General features: G+C 37.4%; 1 protein-coding gene across 6 annotated transcripts in view; it reads left to right on the forward strand.

The window, feature by feature from the left end:
- TUT4 (terminal uridylyl transferase 4) overlaps positions 1-21,669 on the forward strand; it is a 48,483-nt gene that overhangs the window by 14,438 nt on the left and 12,376 nt on the right. For all 6 annotated transcript variants that reach the window (XM_065673331.1, XM_065673330.1, XM_065673332.1 and 3 more), the window contains exons 4-22: positions 304-420; positions 2,544-2,721; positions 5,879-5,967; positions 6,847-6,898; positions 7,694-7,763; positions 8,738-8,864; positions 9,535-9,654; positions 10,029-10,250; positions 10,422-10,596; positions 12,523-13,259; positions 13,785-13,935; positions 14,523-14,609; positions 16,220-16,323; positions 16,703-16,760; positions 16,855-16,958; positions 17,615-17,704; positions 19,509-19,622; positions 20,715-20,792; positions 21,166-21,343. In XM_065673331.1, coding sequence (XP_065529403.1) covers positions 304-420; positions 2,544-2,721; positions 5,879-5,967; positions 6,847-6,898; positions 7,694-7,763; positions 8,738-8,864; positions 9,535-9,654; positions 10,029-10,250; positions 10,422-10,596; positions 12,523-13,259; positions 13,785-13,935; positions 14,523-14,609; positions 16,220-16,323; positions 16,703-16,760; positions 16,855-16,958; positions 17,615-17,704; positions 19,509-19,622; positions 20,715-20,792; positions 21,166-21,343 — 2,851 coding nt within the window. The remainder of the gene's footprint in view (positions 1-303; positions 421-2,543; positions 2,722-5,878; positions 5,968-6,846; positions 6,899-7,693; positions 7,764-8,737; positions 8,865-9,534; positions 9,655-10,028; positions 10,251-10,421; positions 10,597-12,522; positions 13,260-13,784; positions 13,936-14,522; positions 14,610-16,219; positions 16,324-16,702; positions 16,761-16,854; positions 16,959-17,614; positions 17,705-19,508; positions 19,623-20,714; positions 20,793-21,165; positions 21,344-21,669) is intronic.

The raw sequence follows: 21,669 nt of genomic DNA on the forward strand, positions 1-21,669 counted from the left end.
TACTGGCCTTTAGGTCAGCCTTATGTGGTATAAACTCTTCAGTCTTAATCTTGCTTCTCAAAAATGTACTGAGAAGTGTAACATTCAAGTCACCTCACTTCCTTTCCTTGCTTTTGCCACTTGTCATACAGGTAAAAATCCATTTCTGCTGTGTTTTTTTGGAGATCATTTAATATTTACAAAGCACCTTGACATTAGAAGTGTTACATAATTGTGAAATACAATTTATTATTTAAAGAATTGAGCTTTTCAGACACTGTTGGCAGAAAAAAATTATCTCAATCTATGGCCATTTTTCCTCAGCGCTCCCCAGAATACACCAACTGTCAGTACCTATGCAAGCTCTGCTTGGTTCACATTGAAAACATCCAGGGAGCTCACAAGCATATTAAAGAAAAACGTCATAAGAAAAACATAATGGTAAGTTAACAGATAAGGTTTTCACTGGTTTTGGTTTTTTTCTTTAAGAAAAAGGGATTTTTTTGGTTACGTGGTTTGTTTTCTTTGGTCATCTTCATTTAGGTGATAATTTTGTGTGCTGAGCAGAGATCTACACGTTTCTGTTGCTCATTTTCTGTTTGTGAGGAAGGGTTTGATGATCTATTTGTCCAGGGCAGAGAGGAAAGAACATTTTTAGTTATTGCTTCTGAATTCATGTCTCTGAATAGTGGGCAGTTCATCATACTGTTAGTACCAGAATGCAAGGTAACTTAGGTGGGAAACATACTTAGTATTTCTGTTTCTTCCAAAAGTAGTATCATTGGTAGCGAGGCCTCCGGGGACTGGAGGTGGGCTGGGGGTGGTGTTTTTTGGGGGTTTTTTTCCTCTTTCGTCTGACTTGTGATGTTTTTATCTACATCCTCTCTGTGATGGGTGAGTGGAATGATTAGTATGTCTAGACTAAAAAAAGACAGTTAAAGTAGGGAGGGATTCAGTCCCTGAGTCACTCATCATCTTCCTGGGTTTATGTGTGAGTTTGATTTCAAGGAGAACAGTTTCCTTATCAGATACTGTGGTGTTACTGTTTGCTTTGCTTTGAAGAACTGTTATATGCATGAAATCCAACAAAAGGTGCACAGCTTTTCTTGCCAATCCGTTTTTGTAAATGCTGATGAAGAGCTACACATTCCCCAGTATTTAGGGGTTTGTGATTCAGATGGTTACAGTTACTTTTCCTACAGCCATTCCCCAAAATTCTGTCAGTTACTCCTGTTCCCATGTATTTACCATACTTCTGTTTGTAATTAATGCTCTGATTCTATCATATATATAAACCATCACTTGGAAAGCTCTGAGTTTCATAAATCCATTACATCTCAGACAGTAGCATTTCTGTATTATGTTCAGTTATTATTTATAAAGGATTCTGGTTCTTTTGCTGTTAAAATTCCATAATGGAAATATACTAATAAAGTGGCAACAAACAAGCCCCATGTTTGATATAGAAACACTTTGGTACCGTACTTTGTCATCTGGGCATGGAGATAAGAACTGAGGAATGAGGTTTCTTTGCCACCAGATAGAAATGCTAGAGAACAGGGAGTGGTTTCAGTTCTTAACACTTGTCTTCAGATAGCTTTATGCTGTGATAAGAGGTATGTGACTGTCTAAATGTTGCTTCATAAAATATACCTGTTTACAGCTCTAACTATGAGGTACATGCTATCAAAGAAGTCTAGCAGCAGCTGTGGCTTCCCCACTCAAGAAAAAACATAAAGCACTGATGTGAAAAAAACCCATAGCCCATTGAAAATGCACAAATTCTTTCTTACACTAAATTCATTCAAATCAGAACAGAAGAGTTAAGAGATGCAGCCTAGAACTAACTTAACATTTTCATACTGGACTATATTTTCTTAGTGTATAATTATTTTCTGGTTAGTATTTATTTCTGCTGTCAGTCACCTATTTAATTTGGTTGATGAATTTGTGAAACAAGTGATTGTTGTACTTACTCCCAGATGACTCGATGCATCTGACATATTTCTTGCTGTTGGATTAGATGGATATCAATTTGATGCACTAAAAATAGCGCGTTCTGGCACCAGCTGTTTAGGCAGCAGTGAGACTCAAATCAACGTTTGGAGCTAGGAATACTTCTGTCTCACATATCTTTCCTTCAAGTACAATCCACTCTGAGAAAAAACTCCGTGTGTCTCTAGAAGAACTTTCTTAGCTCTGTTACTTTTACTATGGAGGAACAATTACAGCTTTTCATTTCCTTGGATGAATTCTGTTTCGAAGCTGTCAGAAAACATGGTTCAGGAATGTAACACAGCAGATTTCCTCCCCAGTTGCCAGTTGTGAAACAACACGCTCTCTTTTAGACACTGAGCATCTACTGTCGTTTCTGTGAGCCACACTGATACATTTGCCAGTGAGGCCGGGCAGAGTTCCTACCTTTGAAAGTCTTTGGTCAGGGCACCATGTAAATAGAACAACACAGACACTAAACAGTATGTTCTAGTATCGTGCGATAGTATGAGATGACCTTTTTCTCTTAAAACGTCAGTTTTTACTTTTCTCGTCTAATAATTCTTCAGGAAAAACAAGAAGAAAATGAGCTGCGTGCCCTCCCACCTCCCTCGTCTGCACAGTTGGCTGCTCTGAGCTTTACTCTCATTGAGGCAGCCAATGAGCAAGGCATATCCGATGATGACTTCCGAATTCGTCAAGACATTGTAAAGGAGATGGAGAAAATTATTCAACAGCCCTTACCAGGTATTCGCGGTATTCCCCATTGCCTTTAGGTGAAAATTTTTATTTTTCTTTAGTTATACGCAGTTTTTGACACCTTCATTAGTGGTGAATTAATGTGTTTTGGGCCATCTTTATATGATACAATATTAATATAGACAGGCATTTTAAAACAGACTGGCAGTTGACTTAAAAGGAACCAACAAACCTACAAAAAAGGAGGAAAATACGATTGTGCTTATTTTTGCTTCTTTCTAGTTTGCTTTTAGTCCATCCCTGGCAATGCTCAAGTCCAGGCTGGACAGGAGGGTTAGAACTAGATCTTAAGGTCTTTCCTAACCCAAACCATTTTATGATTCTATTGAAGCTAATGATTCTCTTTTAAAATGATGATTTCTGATGAAGTCTGAAAATTTCCAGGGCATGAAATATTTCCTACCTGCTTGTGTTTAAAGCCTCAGCCACTGAGGATCCCTCAGGCTCTAGTCCAAGAAACCTTTTCACCTATACCTTAATTAGCATTACTGAATATCTGTGGCTGTAAACAGATATCTGAATATCTGTGGCTGATTTCCCCCCACAAGTGCACTTAATTAAACCAGTATGAGTGTAGCAGAAAGGGAAAATGAGAAGGAGTTGGAAATGTATTTTTTCCTACCGGTCCTTCAGTAACATCTTTCAGGGCAGATGAAAGTTGCATAAGGCACTTATATATTCTTTTTAAAGCATAGTTTTGGGAAAACAAATCGGACCTCACCTATGAGTGGTTTTGGTAAGCATATTTTCAGTAGTTAACTGTGGTGTGAAATATCTGCAGGTAACTGTTCATTAAAGCAAGTTGTTAAAATCCACAAGGGTTATTGTTTAACAGGTAATTCTACTCATGTATATTTGTGGTTAATGGGTCCTAAAATGAGGAGAGATGTACTCTGAGGTCAACTGTAGTTTCCCAGAGTCTCTTGAATTACTTTAAATAGGTCAAAATACTACATTACCTTAATCATGTATCAGTATCATGCTTCATCTGCCTTTTTCTTGATTAAGTGCTTTATGTTGATTAAAAATAAGTATAATTAAAGAAAAGGTCTTGAGTAGGTTAAATGCTTAGTTTGTAAAAATTGTCTGAGTTATCTGGGTAAGTTGAATGATACAGTCTTCCTTCCCCCTCCTACCCCTTCAGAAGTACATTATGTTACCTCAATAGGGCTTGTTAAACATTCAAATCCAATTTATACTGCTGTTGGAAAACAAGATAAATAATGTAACAATAAGATAATCTTTGACATTTGCTTCTTTGCATTGATTTCGCATCTATTCTCATCATTTCTCCTCTAGTTAGTACACTGTGTGTTTGAGAGCTGGGTTTTGGAGCTATGGTAATGTTGACATTATGTTAACAATGATTTGTTTTGAAGTGAATCTGAACACAAGAGAAAGTATTAATCTCATTGGCAATGAGTTTTTGATCATTTCATCTATATTGAAACTGGGTTGATGAGCTATACTGTGCTTTTATTTTAGAAATATCTTTTTCCTTTTGCTCTGTAAAAATACAGTAGTAAGAAAGATTTTGTTTGCTGCAGGATGATGAGCTTTAGTTTTAGGAACCATGCTAAATATATGCTTAAAAATAAGGTGCTGTATAGAACAGGGAAAAGTAGGGTGGAGGTTTGCTAATTTGCTTGCTCTATAATATTGCTGTATGTGGCTTCTAGTGCCAATTTCTATTCTGACACTACGGAGGCTTCCACTGATACTATAATAGCATACGTCAAAGCAAAGGAAATTATTACTTTTACATAAATACTCATGAAAGTTAACTACATTAATGTTACTCGGCTGGCTGATCTGTTTGGATTGATGAGCTGATGTGGAGGAGTAATAGAAGTGGAGGGGGAGTCTTTAGTAGTAAATGACAATTTATTACCCCACTTTTCAAAGCCCGCCATGTTCTAGTGAATGTGTTTTCCTAATAGGAAAAAAATAATTTATGCACAGCGTAGAAAACCTGGGATGTTCTGGCATGATTTTCTCTTGAGCTCACATTAGAGCTATGCAAGAATTGTTACTGCTACAAAAAGCCATTGGAAATCATTGCAATGTATTAATATTGTTTACAGTAAATGGATTAATTTTGAGAGGGCTAATTTCTAAGTAGGAAAAATTAGAGAAAGGTTTGTTTGAAGCTGTGCATGTGTGAAGATTTATTTTCTCTTTTAAGAATTATGTTGTTGTGGATCTGTTCGAGAGAGTTTGGTCAGAACACATAGGTACTAAGAAAAAATACAAGAAAAACCTCGTCACTTTGCAGCTGGTTGAACAGTGGCTCAGGTTGCATTAGAGAGGTTGTGGACACTCCATGCTGGGAGATCTTCAGCACTCAACTGGACACAGTTCTCAGCAATCAGCTATAGGTACCCTGCTGGAGCAGGGAAGGGATTGGGAACACTGTCCATTTTCAGCTGACATAAATATGTCTGAGCCCTAATACATATTACTGGGGCGTTTTTATCTGCAAAAATTATATCATGAAGTGATGTTTATGGAGTGGAATGACATTTCTCATTATACTATTATTGAATAGTTATTTTCTAATCAGTTTAGATTTGTTGTACATCTTTGCAGGAACTGTGTTGACTACAAAACCACTAAATGGATACTGTACTTTGTGCCTTGGATTATACCGAAGTTACATTTTATATGCATGTTTTGTAATGAATTATAGGAACTTGCTAATGAAATTAACAGGTTGTAGCACATATGGAAAAATTCTTGACAAGTGTATGAGGCAACAAAGAACGTTATAAGTGTCCAGCTGCTGCAGAGAATCAAGCTGTAGTTAGCAAAAGCTGTCAAATAAAGTCCCGCACTGAGATGATGACAGTTATTACTCTTTTGTATTTATTTTTTTATTTAGAACAAACAAAACTAAAGCTGCATTGCAAAAATAAAACAGCTTGAAAAATTTTGGACATTTTGTAATTACACTAATTGAATTACCTGTTTTCCTGTGATACTGTTTTATGGAAGTGACTAGTCCTCAAGGGAGTGAGAATGTGCTTCAGTATTCATTCATCTAGGAGTACTGCTTTGGAGGGACTGGATCTAAAGGTATATGTCATCCATTAAAGAATAATTTATTATTTACTAGCTGCTAAATAATTACATTTCTCTCTTCTAGACTGTTCACTGAGGATGTATGGCTCCTGTTTAACCAGATTTGCTTTTAAGACCAGCGATGTTAACATTGATATCAAATTCCCCCCTAAGGTGTGTAGTTATTATCTTGTATTAACTAAGACTGTTTTTTGAATCAAGGCCATCAATATTTATTTCTACTTCATTGCCTTCATCTCCTCTTGGGACATACGGTGGTAGATTAGCACAAAGCATTTAATCTTTTAGTTGGTGTCAGGTGTGCTGTGAATCAAGTAGGTAAAGTTTTCTTTGTTTATTAGGTGACTTTAATTCTGCTTTTTTGGACAATCTTATGCTTGTGCAAAAGCATAAGATCTTTTATTTTACAGTGGAATTCAAGGTGCCTAGTTTGGGTACATAATTACACAGCTTTTTGAAATGGTACTGCAGTTGGGAAGCAGAACTGAGCCCTTTTTCAGACAATTGCTTGTGAAGTGTACCATGTCACTTTTTCTTTCACAAAGGCTCAAAGGTGGTGCTAATTTTTAGCTTTTCTTTGAACTATATACAGCTTATCTTTGAAACACCACTTCAGTTGATTTCTGGGGAGAAAACACATTTGAAAACTATAACCTTTAAAAACCCCTGGGAAAGCACTGACATTAAATTATTTACTGTTGTGTATTTCTGGTGGCATATTCAGCAATTTCGGTGTCAACATATATGGCAGATATTTTGTTTTAACTTTATGGTTCCATTAATACAGAACTAGAACAGTAGTATCAAGTAAAAAAGCTGTAGGCTAAAAGCAAGCTGGCTGATAGGTTCACTAGTACCTGTTTTCATGATGCAGACTGATATAGTTAACCTTTTCATTAACACTGACACATAATTTCATTTTGAGAAAAGACATAGTGCTACTAGTTGTGCAATCCAGGTAGTGTTAAACACAGTGTAAAATCAAATGGGTTAGTCTGAATAATGCAACATGCTCTAATTTTCTCATTTTAGATGAGTCAACCGGATGTTCTGATACAGGTGCTTGAAATCTTGAAGAACAGCGGTGAGATTTACTTACATCTCATTTCTATTTAGTTAGCGTTCCAACTGCTGTTCAGTTTTTATGCTTAATTTTTCTGTAAACTTATTTTGGTTGAAAACTAATCAATTTTTGTATCTGAGCTGTTGTTCAGAATGTGATTTTTATGAATACCAATACTTCTGTAAGTGAGAGATGAGAACCTGCAGCAGGAGAATGGCAGCCCAGGTAGTCCAGTTCAGGCTACCAGAATTTATGGTAATAGTGTTAGATGGCAGGTCAAAAGTATTTAGCCTTATAGGAGAAATTCTAAGCAGTAAACCCAAAAGCCACTTTCCACTTGCATATGAACATCACTGGGAACTATTACAAGACATCTGAAACTTGTAGCCTCCTTGGTGTCTCAGGAAGTCATCTATCCCTGTAATCTTCATATCTTGAACCAACTGTCACAAATAGCATAGCATTTTTGATCCTTCAGGAAATTTGGATAGGTCAGCTCCTTAAGTGGTTCTCAAACTATTCTGATGGTATCATCAGTCATTCAACCTTGTGGCTTTCAAATGTTGTAAAGATGCAAAGGTTCTAGAAGAGATGCCAGCCCAATTTCCTGACAAGGATTTATCTTTTTTTCTTTCCCTGCTGGCTGTGTGATACTGGTGGTGTGAATCAAAAGTATCCAGAGAATATTGCTTCCTGGTTAACTACACAGCACTTAATTTGCGTTGTTCTGTAAAAGCCTGGTGTAAGTGTAATAAAGACCCAATTGGGAAAACTATGAAAGACTTTAATACAGGATTTTTTTTTTTCCTTACTTAGCTGTCTACTCAGACGTGGAGTCAGATTTCCATGCCAAAGTTCCTGTTGTCTTTTGCAAAGATGTTAAAAGGTACATGTCATTGAAAACGATTTTTAATGAGATGCCAGTTTCTACTATTCTTGTTCACAGCAGCTGCTTCCCTGCACTCCTGACAAGAAGTATTACTGTCACATTTAGCTAACATTCCTGTTAAAGGGGAATTGCTCATACATGAAAATACAGTCCAGGAAGAAAGCTTAGCTTTGTTTTTGTGTTTCAAAGAGCTCATTAGTTGTAGGAGTCTGAAAATACCAGTTCTACTTTTAGTTAAATAGGGGAAAAGTGGAATGGTTTTCAATTAATACTTTAAGTTTCTGCCAGTGGCTTAATCCAAGGCTTTAAAAAACATTTTGTAAGATACACATTGCCAGAAAGGACACATCATCTGACAGTCTCAGTAAATTCCTTAGCAGTAGCAACCTCCAAAATGAAACATGGTTGCTGTACGATGTCCACATTGCTTTGACTGGCTAGAGGTATGTGACTGAAATTCAGAGGAAATAAATGGAACAAGGGTAGCCATACTTTGTCCTGTGTTTGTAAATCGTGCAGATGCTTTGTCTAAGAGAATAGAAATAATTAATCTGAGAAGTAAACCAAAAGTTTTTAGAGATGCGGTTTTGTGGACTTCCCAGATTTAATATGCAGCAGGTCTGGAGTATTCATATATTTATTTGGTATGTGGAAGATACACATGGAGTTTGCGTTGTGTACGATTGCACAATTTAGTAATGGCAGAACTTAGAGCAAATTCTTAATGCTATTTTATATTTTTAGCTGTAAGGAACTTCTGTGAGTTCTAGATGCAACTGATGAGTTAACAGTAAAGAAAATGTGATTATATTTTGTAGCTTTTGTTGAAGAAGTTCAGGTTCTTACACAAGGGAGACATGGATGCTTGTTTTTATTATGGTAGATGTGTTGCCCCACCTCCCTCCTGCCCCAGGCATCATCTGGATAGACAAGGCAGTAACTCTTTTTCTGGTTTACATTTGTAATTACAGTGGTTTGACATGTAAAGTAAGTGCTAGGAATGATGTGGCTTGCCTTACGACTGACCTGCTGGCTGCGCTTGGAAAACTGGAGCCTGTCCTTATTCCCTTGGTTTTGGCTTTCCGTTACTGGGCTAGAGTAAGTTTATAAATATTAAGGATAATTACGTGTGTTTACTTTCTGTTTTTTAAGTACTGCATACAATGTAATGTATAATACACCATGAATATGTTTGTAGAAGAGAACTTCATGTCATTAATTCAGCTCTTACCTTAACAGGCCAGACTGAGATTGAATTTGCTTGATTTAGCAAGGTGTTTTTACAAAAATGCTCATTTTACAACGTGTAAGTAGCAGCAGCAGAAACTGCGAAGAACTGTTCAATGTCTAATACATTTAGTACATCACTCTTACATAGTTCCTATAGCAGAGGTCAATGGCAGGTTACAGCCAGACGCATAGAATTGCCATCTCCATACAAGAGATATCACACAGTAACACAAGTATGTGATTGTTGAATGAATTTATGCATAGGAAGATAAATGTATCCCACAGTCAGAAAATGGAGAGAATATATAGTATTATATATATAGTATAACTTAAGGCACTGTGTGAATTGCTATAAAGTTACTATAATTTGCATTTTGTCTGTACATGGCATGGCATGACAACTGCAGTTTCTGAGATAAAAGATTTTCTGTATCACTGTAGTATCTATCTTATTTCTTTAATATTTGTTCTTTTATGATAGATTTTACATTTAAATGCTGATGTTGCATCAGGAAAGTAATGATATATTCTCTTACAGCTCTGTCACATTGACTGTCAGGCTGAAGGTGGGATTCCCTCATACTCCTTTGCCTTAATGGTGATATTTTTTCTTCAACAAAGGAAACCACGTATTTTACCATCCTATTTGGGCAACTGGGTAAGTGATTTGGTAATATAGTAACCTTATTGTTAAATTGTTGACATTGTTTCTGTGTTCTGAAAGGTCACGAAGTGTGCATCATTCGATTGCCTAAGAAATTAGTAAACAAGCCCCACTAGTACTTACACAACTCACCCAGTTGATGCCTGATGATTCTGAAAAGGCAGCTGCAATAGCCTGTGCAATTGTGTCATGCTGTATTTTGGAGAAAAGGCAAATATTTTCTTGTTTAACTCTCTGAATTTATTTATCTGACATCAGTTACTTTTAAGGGGGGTAAATGTCACAATTGTCAGTGTAACCTTTGCTGAAAACTTTTGGCTGTATGTATTAGAAACAGTCTTGTTTCAGAGCCATGTTCTTGTTGATAGATTGAAGGCTTTGACTCAAAGAGGCCAGATGACCACCAGCTGAAAGGTGTAGAAGAAGAGGAGTTTGTACGGTGGGAGTACAAACCACCAACAAATGGTGCAGCTAAAAATTCAGTTGGAGCAGAGAGTAAAACTAAAGTAGACCAACAAAAGGGTGGTGGCAAGAAGGCAACAAGCTCAGAAGTGGACAACCAAAGTAATGCAAAGGAGAAACATGGCAATGTAAGACGTGGCTTTATTTCACTGAGAACCATATTCTATCTTACATCCCTATGTTTTATCTTACATCCGTATGTTTTATCTTTAAACATTAATATTGGGTGGAAACAGGGAAAGAAAAGTGGGAATTTTCATTTCTTATAGCAGTTGAGCATTTTTCTCCATGTGTTTCAGTCTGTCTTAGCTTTCAAAACCCCCCACCAAGTTTCACTGGGGCAGCTGTGGTTAGAACTGTTGAAGTTTTACACACTGGAATTTGCTTTGGAGGAATATGTCATCAGCATACGGGTACAGGAGCTCTTAACCAGAGAGAATAAAAACTGGCCTAAGAGGCGAATAGCCATTGAAGGTAGGATAATACCCTGTGTTTCTAGCCGTGTAGTCATCCTGCATTATTATCTCTAGCTATGTAATACTTACAGGTCTGTCACAAGAAGTCTGGATAATAAAGTAAATAAGTAGTTGGAAGATGAAGTGATTTATTTTTTATATATCTGTGTTGTCAGTTACTTAGTCTGTTTGAAGACAAATTTTCTTGAAACTATCATCCTTGAAATACAAAGTGTAAATTTGTCTCACTGTTTTTTTATCATTTTGTTCTTGTCTCTCTTTCATTCTTTCTGTAAGCTATTTTTTTATTCCTTTTTAATAATTCTGATACTATGAATTTTCAGCACTGTTAGCTGCATTTCCAATAGCCACTGTGCATTTTGAGTGTTAGCAGCTCTTAGTTTATTTCGTCTGACCGAGCAGAGAGGTCAACTCTGATCGCAGTGAACTGGAGCAAACCTATCAAAGTGACACACACACAGCACTCCACTCCCCCTGCCCCACCAACACCCTCCCTTGCTCCTTTCCCTGATGGTAGTATTTCTGTGCTGCTGTGAAGTACAGTGTCATGTCATGGGCTGTGCTTCAGGGCCTGAGTATCCTGCTCTAAGAGAAGTGCTTTTTTCAGGGTGAATTTGGTGATAATACATACCCTGAGTTACATATGTTGGGGAGAGAAAGAAAGACAATTATTTTGTCTGTTAGTTCCTCGTAACTGGAAGACATCTTTATTTCTGTTCTTCAGCTCAGAAAACGTGTAAACACTACTTAACAGGGAAAGTCACAGAGCAAAGCATTGGCCCCAGGAATAGAGAAATTGGGTATTTGGGGAAGGTTAAGAAACTATTTAAGGTGATTTTTCATAAAAGCATAAATAATGACTTTTGGACACTTCTAGAGATGTTGATGGAGTAGCTCTTCTGTAACACAGATGAGGTGATGGAGAGGACAAGGAGAAATAGGTCAAAGAGAATCATAGAGTTACTACTAAAGGATGAGTCAGTAAGGTAGAGGAAGAGCAAAAAGGAAAAGTAAGCAGAAAAACAAGGAATGAATTGTTGAGGCACATATTGAGTAGCGGGTCTTGAGATAACTCCTGTGGCTTTTATTTCCTCTCCTAATTCTTTTCTTCCAAGCAGTTTTTTAGCTAGAGAATTTTAAAACCAGAATAGTGTTTATTCTCTGAGTGGAAAACTAAAACCCATAACATGAAAAGGCAAATTATTGAGGAAGAAACAGGAAATAGTTTCAAACAACAGATTGCATTCTGGTTCTGATACCTGCTATTGTTGGTCTTTGTGTTGCTTTTGTTTTATGAGGGCTTTTCATTTTTGCTTTTGACTTTAATGTTAAGTTTGTAACTGAAATGATGAAGTGATAGAATCTCAGTTTGATACTATCTTCCCAGGAAAACTTATAGCAACTGTGCAAGTGCTCTTTTTACTTGGAAAACATGTTTGATCTAGAAATCGCTAGGAAGGACTAAGAATGAAACCTGGTGAGATTGGTTCATATAATCCTTATAACCTTCATGTTACTCGTAGAGATATTCATTTCTTAAGGGAAATGCAAATCCTTCAGTGAAGGGAAAAAGTTCAGGCAGGCCTACATTTATTTTGCCTTCGTATGTTTGTTTTCATTCCTAGTTGAGAGATTGACCGTAATATAATGGTGCAATATACCTGTGATTTTTCTTTTTAAATAACACTGTTCAGAATGGTTTATGATAGCCAGCCATTCAGAGCCACACATGTGTTGTGTTTTGTATGGAAGAAGTCCAAAAAACCTTGTGGGCCCTGTGTTCTCTAAGCATATCCAAATACAAATCTGGATTGTATTAGAAGAATCTCTTTTTAACTGCTCTATCATAACTTTGGTATTTCAGCTGCTTTAGTGAAATATAGAAATTAAAGATCACTAATGAAGTTGTTCTTTTTCTTCCTAGATCCTTTTGCACTAAAGAGGAATGTTGCACGAAGTCTAAATAGCCAGATGGTATTTGAGTACATCCTGGAGCGATTTAGGACAGCATATAAATATTTTGCATGTCCACAAAGTAAAGATGGGATTAAATCCAAGCCAGATACCAAGAAAAAAGAAAAAGGGAAAATGAATAATAAGAAATCCCCAAAAGCTGAAGAGCCTGTAGCCAACTGTTGCCTTCCACAAGGGGAAAAAGTTGTAGATAAGCAAAACATGGGAAGTGTATGTAACATACCAGAGAATGAACTTGAATGTAATGAAGTGGTAGAAGCTGTAGCCAAAAGATGTACTTCCAAGAACGTGGACTCTTCGCTACTTTCGACATTGGACTCTAGTTACGATGAAGACAAAGAAGAAGCATTATCCCTTGTTTCTAACGAATGCTGTGAATTAAAGCAAAAATCACTTAAAGAGAGGGATGATTTAGAAACGTCAGTTTGTGTAAGTGAAGGTGAGCTAAGCCACCACAGTAACTGCAGCGAGCATCATGACACAAATTCTAGTAATGAATTTTCTGATGCTGAAAGTAGACAGAGTTTGGTAACAGAGTCTTCGCAGAAGAATAAGTGCACTGGCACACCAGCTACCTCGCCCAACTGCAAAGCAGTGGTGGAAGCTCATGAACTCAAGGATGAAGGCAGGCTCTCTACAGAAGAAATGCATTATGTGTTTGATAAGTTTATTTTTACTTCAGGAAAGGTAAGCTGTGTATTTAAGCAGTGTTGGTCATGTATCAGTGGGCCATTAATTTTAAGAGACTAAAAGTAAGGGTGGATGGGTGACAGGATTCTCCCAGTGATGGTTGCAGTCTCTGTTATGAATGGTAGGTCTGGCCTTTTCAGAGTACCTGTTATGCAGGACTGGAAAGCACCGAACCTGCGTACCATTTGGACTAGGTGGTTTGTTACACCTGCCTTATGCAAAGCTTTCTGATTTCCACACACAGAGAAAATAATCCTGGTTTTTGTTTTTGGTTCTTTTGTGGGGTTTTTTTTTCTTTCTTTCCCCTTCCTCTCCTACTTTCTTGTAGAGTTTACAGATGCTGCTATGCACTGTAAGAACTAAATGCAGCCTGTTGAGAGGTGGGAAATCTATTGCTGTTCGTATGTTAACTGTTCTTGGTTGCGTGACTAGCATGGCAATGTTAGGGCTCTTGAACTTTTAGAAGTAAAATTGTGTTTGTGCACCTTTTTTCTTCTCTCCCTCCCTTCCTCTACCCCCAAGCCACCAACTATAGTATGCAGCATCTGCAAACGGGATGGACATTCCAAAAATGACTGCCCAGAGGATTTCAAGAAAATAGATCTAAAACCACTACCACCAATGACGGACAGATTTCGGGAAATACTTGATATAGTCTGTAAAAGATGTTTTGGTAAGTTGGAAAAGTGTTTGTACTCCACTGTAAACTGTGTTCTGTAATCTGGAAAAAATGGGAACTGGGGGGTTAAATTCCTTTTTCCAGATAGTCAGTGTGAAGGAGCTCTGCCGGGTACTCTAGGCTACAAATTGATCAATAGTTCCATATAATCTATGGCTGTGATACCAAATTATTATAACAGATTTGAGAAACTAATCCTATGTAGGATTTTTCACTGAGTTTGGAAAAGGTTTTTTGTTGTTCCCAGGAATTAAGATCTGGGCAAAACTAAGTTTTGTGTTTGTCAATTTTTATGGGTTCTTCTGGACAAAGCCCATTTTGGGTGCTGTGGTGGGTTCACCTTGGCTGGACACCAGGTGCCCACTAAGCCTCTCAGTGTTTGAATAATTGCAGAAGAAACCAAATGTCTGAAATAAAATCCTAACAACTCTAGTGATACTTTCCCTGAATATGTGTTGGGGTTTTTTGTATCTATAACAAAAAGGAAAGAGAAAGGTAACTAAGACTTTTCATTAGCTGAAAAAGGTTTTTGAGGTAGCTGAATGTCAGATCTGACTGTGTTTTAACCTGTTTTTACTTAGATGAATTATCCCCTCCTTTGTCTGAGCAACAAAACAGAGAACAAATTCTGGCAAGTCTGGAAAGATTTATTCGGAAAGAGTATAATGGTATGTAACATAAGTAGTGATGCTTGATAACGCTTTCTTTATTCATGTTGTTCAGAGCATGAAGATGTAATTTGTCTCCTTATTGCTCATTTTGCTTGCTTAAAGCAGTGGCATTTGTTTTCCCTCTATATGCAACGCTGATTTGCTGACTCCTGAACTGAACATCCCTCAATGCTATTCCACAGAAGTGGCCCTAGAATGGAGTAAGAGCTGCCAGAGTAATAATGCAGATACAGGATTATTGTAGCTGGGACAAAAAATAAAGTTTGAATAGCCCCTGGCCAGTTGGCTTTAGTGTTATCTGGGTTGTGGGCCAAGTATTCTTGTTGCCAGTGTTAAGTGTTTTTTCTTCACTATGAGGGTGGTGTGGCACTGGCCCAGGGTGCCCAGAGAAACTGTGGCTGCCCCATCCCTGGCACTGTTCAAGGCCAGGTTGGATGGGGCTTGAAGCAACCCGGTTTAGTGGAAGGTGTCCCTGCCTATGGCAGGAGGGTTGGAGCTGGATGAGCTTTAAGGTCTCTTCCAGCCCAAACCATTCTGTGTGGTTCTATGATCTTAGATATCTTAGTAACCTTTTTATCTTCACATTTCCATTCTAAAATAGGCAAAAGTATCTTCCTATAATGATGGAGTTCAAGGCAAAGTGAATTTTTTTGTAGGTGTTGTAAAGCAGTGCTAGAGCCAGGTACCAAATCTAGGTCTCCTGAATTCCGTCCAGTCCATTGCTTTGCACAGCAGGCCATCTATTCTGCTGTAGCTGGCCTGTGATCAAGGAACTATGAGCTGGGCTTCCATCCACCTGCTGTGCCCTCCATTTACTGGCAGCAGCTGAGGGTTGAGACCTGTTTCAGAACCTTGAAAAGCTTAAGATTTCCAATTCTGTTAAAGATAGGGAAAAAGCTGTGAATAGCTGTTAAATATATTTTCCTAGCATTGCCTTCAACTGACCAGATAAATGTATTCTTTTCAGTTAAGAAGTTGTTTCCTCTCAGTTACATAATTTCACTTTACACGAAGGAAAATACATTATAATACTGTGTTTCAAACAACATGTAAACAATTGTGAAAGAATGTTCCATAAAGTATATTAATCTTACTTCTTATATCTTCTTGAGCAGTATGTTGTGGTTACAGAAACTTATTGGTTGACCAAATTTATCTAGTAAAATATGTAACCTAGATAAAGTGTGAGTGGAACCAGAAATACTCCTTGGAGTACCTTAAGAATAATTCTGTCTTATCTGTGGGTAAGGCTGTACTGGGGGCTGGGTTTACATGTTATTTTGATTTATTTAAAACAGGAAAATGCAGTTACAAAACATTGCACCACATTTGGAGATGCCATTTAATGGTTATAATAACTCTGTAGCTTACCTCACTTATAAGAATTACATGGACTTTATCCTGCCTTACTTTCTATGAATAATTTTTCAAGTATTGCTCTTCCTCCTTTATCAGAGGTGAAGTGTTAGAAGTGACATTGTGAGTTCTCTCTTAAACTCATTTTTTATGGGCACCTGCACGTTTCAGTTAAGCAGTATTCTACAGTAAGCACTTAACTATTCAACTGTAAAAGACTCTGTCTTTTTTTGGTCTACTCTTTTGATCAGACAAAGCCAGACTTTGCTTGTTTGGCTCTTCAAAGAATGGATTTGGGTTTCGGGACAGTGATCTCGATATCTGCATGACGTTGGAAGGCCATGAAAATGCAGAGGTAAGAGTTCTGAAATTGATAAAATGTACTATTTTAAATTCAAGAATTCTTAAAGGATTTTTTAATTCAGTTAAGATTTCTGAACACAGAAGAGGTTGGATTTTGCTAGTGGCACGTTTGCTTGCTGCACTCTGCACAATTGGACAAGATACAGCATATTTTACTTTTAATGCCCTACAGACACACATACTGTACATCTACGTACTGTAGATGCCCACATAGAGAATATGAGTCAACAGTTTACCCTGTGCTGGCTTATTGCTTACTGTTTTTTGTGCATAGCCTTTTCCTCTATGAAATGTATGTTTGATAGTAAATGCCCTTGTTGGGATAAGATCCATGTTTCATCATCTGAAACTGTTATATTTGTTTTTCCTAGAAATTAAATTGTAAAGAGATAATAGAAGGTTTGGCAAAAGTTCTTAAGAAGCATCCAGGTAGGTGTGTTAAAGTGTTACTTGTTTTGTATTTATATTTACTGTATTTGTAGTTAATAGAAATGTTTTATGTACTAAAGTGTTGCTTCCCCAGGTTTGAGGAACATCTTGCCTATAACAACAGCCAAAGTGCCTATAGTAAAATTCGAACACAGACGAAGTGGCTTAGAAGGAGACATCAGTTTATATAATACGCTGGTAAGCATCTGTGTGTGTTTGATTTTGTGTTCAAAGAAAGCTTCTTAATTCATTGTAATTTATTCAAATAATAATTTGAGGGAATGGTTTTGAAGCCAGAATTAAAATGCTTTGTGTTTGTTTTCTTCCCCTGCATGGGTTAAATTGAGTGGCCTATACCCTCAGCCAAACCCAGGTAGTTCTGTAAGCTGGTGCAGAGCAGCACCATACAAAGCATTTTTGTGAATACTTTTTAGAAGCTGTCAGTGCCATATTCATTGTGGCCTTTCTGCCCTTGTGAATATCAGTACATCTCATCCCAGCCTACATGTAGCACAATGGAATTTAATGATTTCTTATATAATGGGCTCACAGTCACCTGTGAAGAAACAATTCGTGGAACTTGTTCCAGTGTGAGTCATCTTACAGACTTCTTTGCTGGTGTTTTCCAAGGTTCTTATTGTTGTTACTGCATTAAGACTGCAGTGATTATACCATTCAGTTGTATTTCTGCAGGAAAAGTTTAATGAATTTTAAGGGACATTGTTGTGATTTATTATTTTTTTTTTTGCCCCCAGTTGCATTATGCAGCTCCTATGCTTGAAGTGCAGACTGTGCTGTAATTAACCAAAAATGACACTGAAACTTTTGTTTGATTTCCTTTCTTTTATCCCCAGGCACAGCATAACACAAGAATGCTGGCTACATACGCAGCTATTGATCCTAGAGTGCAATATCTGGGCTATACAATGAAAGTTTTTGCAAAGGTAATATGAAAAGAAGGTACTTACTTATATAATACAGTGGTTTCTGACACAGCCACTGAGTTTGCCTTTTGCTAATACCAACTAGAAAGGAGATGTCAGAATGTTACTAACATGAAGTGCCCTTTCCTAAGCTTGCTGTGCTCCATCTGATTGTGTGTGTCAGAATGAGCTTCTTTAGTCCTGGTATCCTCTCTATCTGTTGGAAGATTTCTGTCTTAAGAGGAAGCTGATGAGAGGAAAACTTTAATTTTTTAAAAATCAACCAGCTTCAATGCAATAAAAAGACAAAAATCCCTCCCCAAAATCAAACAAAACTGGGAGAAAATGGTAACTGTGAGATGTAGAAGTGCGCGGCTGTGCGTGGGCTTCCCAAATTCCCGTATCTAGGATCAGCCCAGGGATTATTGTAACTTTCTTCTGGCATACTTGCCTTGTTTTACTTGCACGGTAAGTCAGGAGTAGGTATGAGGTGATGAATGTATGCCTGAATCTCTATTTGATTTGTCTAGGACATACATTTGACTTTAAGAGTTTGGAAATACCCAGTACCAAATAGTGTTACACTGTTACAGGGTCTTTAATAATTCAAACATGGTGTTTCTTTTTATGCAAGCTGCAGTCCCCAAACACATCCAAAGAAAGCTAAGTGGAACAGGGGCAAATAAAAAATGGGTTCAGAGATTGCATCATGCTACCAGATGTTAATGTAATAAAATATATCAAGAGGAGTGAGATAACTTTGTTCCCGAATGACATGGACATGTTCATTATACTGTCACCAAGACTACAAATTATATTTTTCTTGGTGTGGTCACAGTAATGCAGAATATTGCCATGTCTTTCCTGTGTCCAGATGAGAAATGCCTTGTGTTGAGAATACTTTTTCTTGGTAGTATTGCATATTTCTGTGTACATGCTAAAAATCTTACTGTAAAGACCAAGTTTCCAAGTTGTGGGACATATACCCTTGAGTGTATGCGTATGGAGGTGACTTCATAACTATACAAATACTCGTGTTTAAGCAAAATGCTTCCTCCTTTGCTTGCATTGGCAGAAAAACCAGGAACAGCTGTTACTGCTGCTGCTGATGTGAAAGTAATTTGTGAATCTCTGTTTTTTCCAGACCTAGAAGGTTAAAAATGTGTTGTTTGTTATGACCCATGCTTGAAGCAAAAGGTAGCTTAGAATCAGCAGGTGCTGTGGAAAGGTTATACTGTAATAAAATTTTCAAGCATAGTAAGGTAATTCACTGATGTTAGTGCAGGCTGGACCATGGTTTAATTAGGTATGTGTATGTATGCTAGCAAAATGCCACGTATTGCCTAAGCTGCTGGTATACAGCATGGAAGTACTTGTTTATTAATTCATTATTTTTTAAAAGGGGAGAACCAAACCAATAAGGAATCATAGAAACAGCTCTAGTAACATGAGACATGAGTTTTTAGGAGGATAAGATTTTACAGTACTGAAATGACATGAGACGTGGAGGTTTGTTGGGGTTTCTGTTTTGGAGGGTTTGATTTGTTGTCTTCAATTTGGCACAAAATAAACTAGAAACAAACTTCAGCTATGAGAAGCTATTCTGGCTTTCTGTTAGTCAAGTTATGCTGTGGATGTGCCAGGTGGCACTTGACTCAAGGGATATTTGTTTTTCAGCCTTCATAAACCAATTTTTAGTGAGGAGATGAATGTATTTTCTGTTGCTGGTGGGGTTTCTGGCTGCTCTCTGACATAGTTGTTAGTCTTGAGTAATAAACTGTAAATTCAGCATTTTTACAGTGTATTTTACAATGTATTTTTCCAGCGCTGCGATATTGGTGACGCTTCCCGTGGCAGTCTGTCTTCATATGCCTATATTCTTATGGTTCTGTACTTTCTACAGCAGAGAAATCCACCAGTTATTCCAGTTCTCCAGGAGGTAGGTTTTCAGAAAAAGAGGCTATGAAAATAGATGTGCTGTTTTCTCAAGCCAAATGTGAGAGGTCTGGGCTTTTAGGATCAGGGGGATGAATGAAATATGGGGCCCTTCTGCATTAGCATGTTCCTAACTCCCACTTGGTTTGACTGGGTAAAACTTAACCAAGAAAATTACAACAAAATGGAGAATCTGTTGGACTTGGTTTCTGCTGTTACATTTACTTTGGGATTTTGGTCTTATGATGGTATTTATGTGCTGAACAGGATACAAAAAAAATTGGCAGGTGGTGTGGAGAGAGGGAATTGTAATTATGAGACTGCACCAGATGCTCTTAAATACAAGTCCAGCTCTTCCACTGTTTATTGTCAAAAGCATTATTTTTTGCTCAACACCTTATCTGTAAGAGAAAAGGTTTATTTTATAATTTGATGGGGTGGGGGGGAATAAGATAACTAATGCATTGGTGCAGCTTTAAAGATACTATTTTACATGTGCCAGGAAACTTTATTAAGAAAATAACATTCTGTACCTCCACTGCATGGGTGGGGAGAATATAATTAGTCAGCTATCTGCTTCTTCCTGGATACTCTCAGGAACTCCCAAGCACTTCTTAAAATAAGCCCTTTCTGACTTCGTTGTTGCCTTCATGCAAGAGGAAAATTGGCTTAAGCACTGCAGTGAAGACTCAGACTTTATTGCTGATACTTAAGTAGTGGATGGGGGTTATTTTATTGCTACCTTGAGAGTGCATTTAAATAACAGTGGAATTTCCCCTTGGCTTTGCTAAAGTCAGAATGTAATAGGAGTCATATAAAGTCTCCCTAGAGATTTTGTGGGCAAGAAGGACATTGGAATCTTGATGAGGTAATTTCAATCATGTTTTCTGATTTGCAAAAAACAAGTAAAAATAAAATATCAAATAATTTGAGAGCGTTATAGCAATAATGCATAAAGACATTCAAGCTTTTTACCAATAGGAAACTCTGCCTTTATAAGAAGTAATTGTTCAAAGATGTATATTTTCATATTACTCTTTAGCAGCATTATGGTGACTTTGAGTTAGAGCGATAAGTGTGTTCTCTATTTTGGCAGATATTTGATGGAAAACAGATTCCACAAAGAATGGTGGATGGATGGAATGCCTTTTTCTTTGATGACATGGAAGAACTGGTAATAGTCTAATTCCAGAAAAGTCACTAAAAGCTTGTTTTTCTGGGAAAGTAATGCATTTCTAACAGTGTAATGTATAAAAGAATTAAACTTCAATATCCATAGCATTATAATTTTGTAAATGAGTCCTGTTTTGCTGAAATTAGTGTCTGCTTTTTCTTGGTTTCTTTTAAATCATTTCTAAGTAACGTAAACCAGAAGAAATACTTTTTACTCTTAATAAACAGTCCAGGATTGAGGTAGTGTTGACTGCATTGATATAACCTTATTTTAACCAAGAGAAAACTATTCATGGTAGACAGACTCGGCAGTTCAGGAGGAGAAGCACTTCAGTAGCTGTAGCTGGATAAATTGTGTTTTCAATTGCCTGCAGAAGAAGCGTCTGCCTGCTCTTGGAAAGAATACCGAATCTCTTGGAGAACTTTGGTTAGGGTTGCTGCGATTCTACACTGAAGAATTTGACTTCAAGGAATATGTGATCAGCATCCGGCAGAAGAAGCTGTTAACTACGTTTGAGAAACAGTGGACATCCAAATGTATTGCTATTGAAGGTATTCACCTGCTGATTTTGTATTCCATTCATGAGGGAGTGATGAACACTGTTGCTTGAGGCCCTGTTCTCCTTGTTGCACAGGGTGGATTGAGTCTTGGATGAGATGGTTTAGTGTGAGGTGTCCCTGCCCCTGGCAGGGGGTTGGAACTAGATGGTCTTTAAGGTCCTTTCCAGCACTAACAGTTCTGTGATTCTATGATTCTGGGATCCTTATGTGAGGAAACTGCTACCAGGGTTTAAAAAAAGCATTGTTTGTAGTTCCTGCAGCTTACAAAAAGAGATTAGACTCGTAACTTTACGTCAGGAAATTGCTCTTAATTTATT

Source organism: Lathamus discolor, chromosome 3 (genome assembly GCF_037157495.1).
Source record: "Lathamus discolor isolate bLatDis1 chromosome 3, bLatDis1.hap1, whole genome shotgun sequence".
Lineage (NCBI taxonomy): Eukaryota > Metazoa > Chordata > Aves > Psittaciformes > Psittacidae > Lathamus > Lathamus discolor.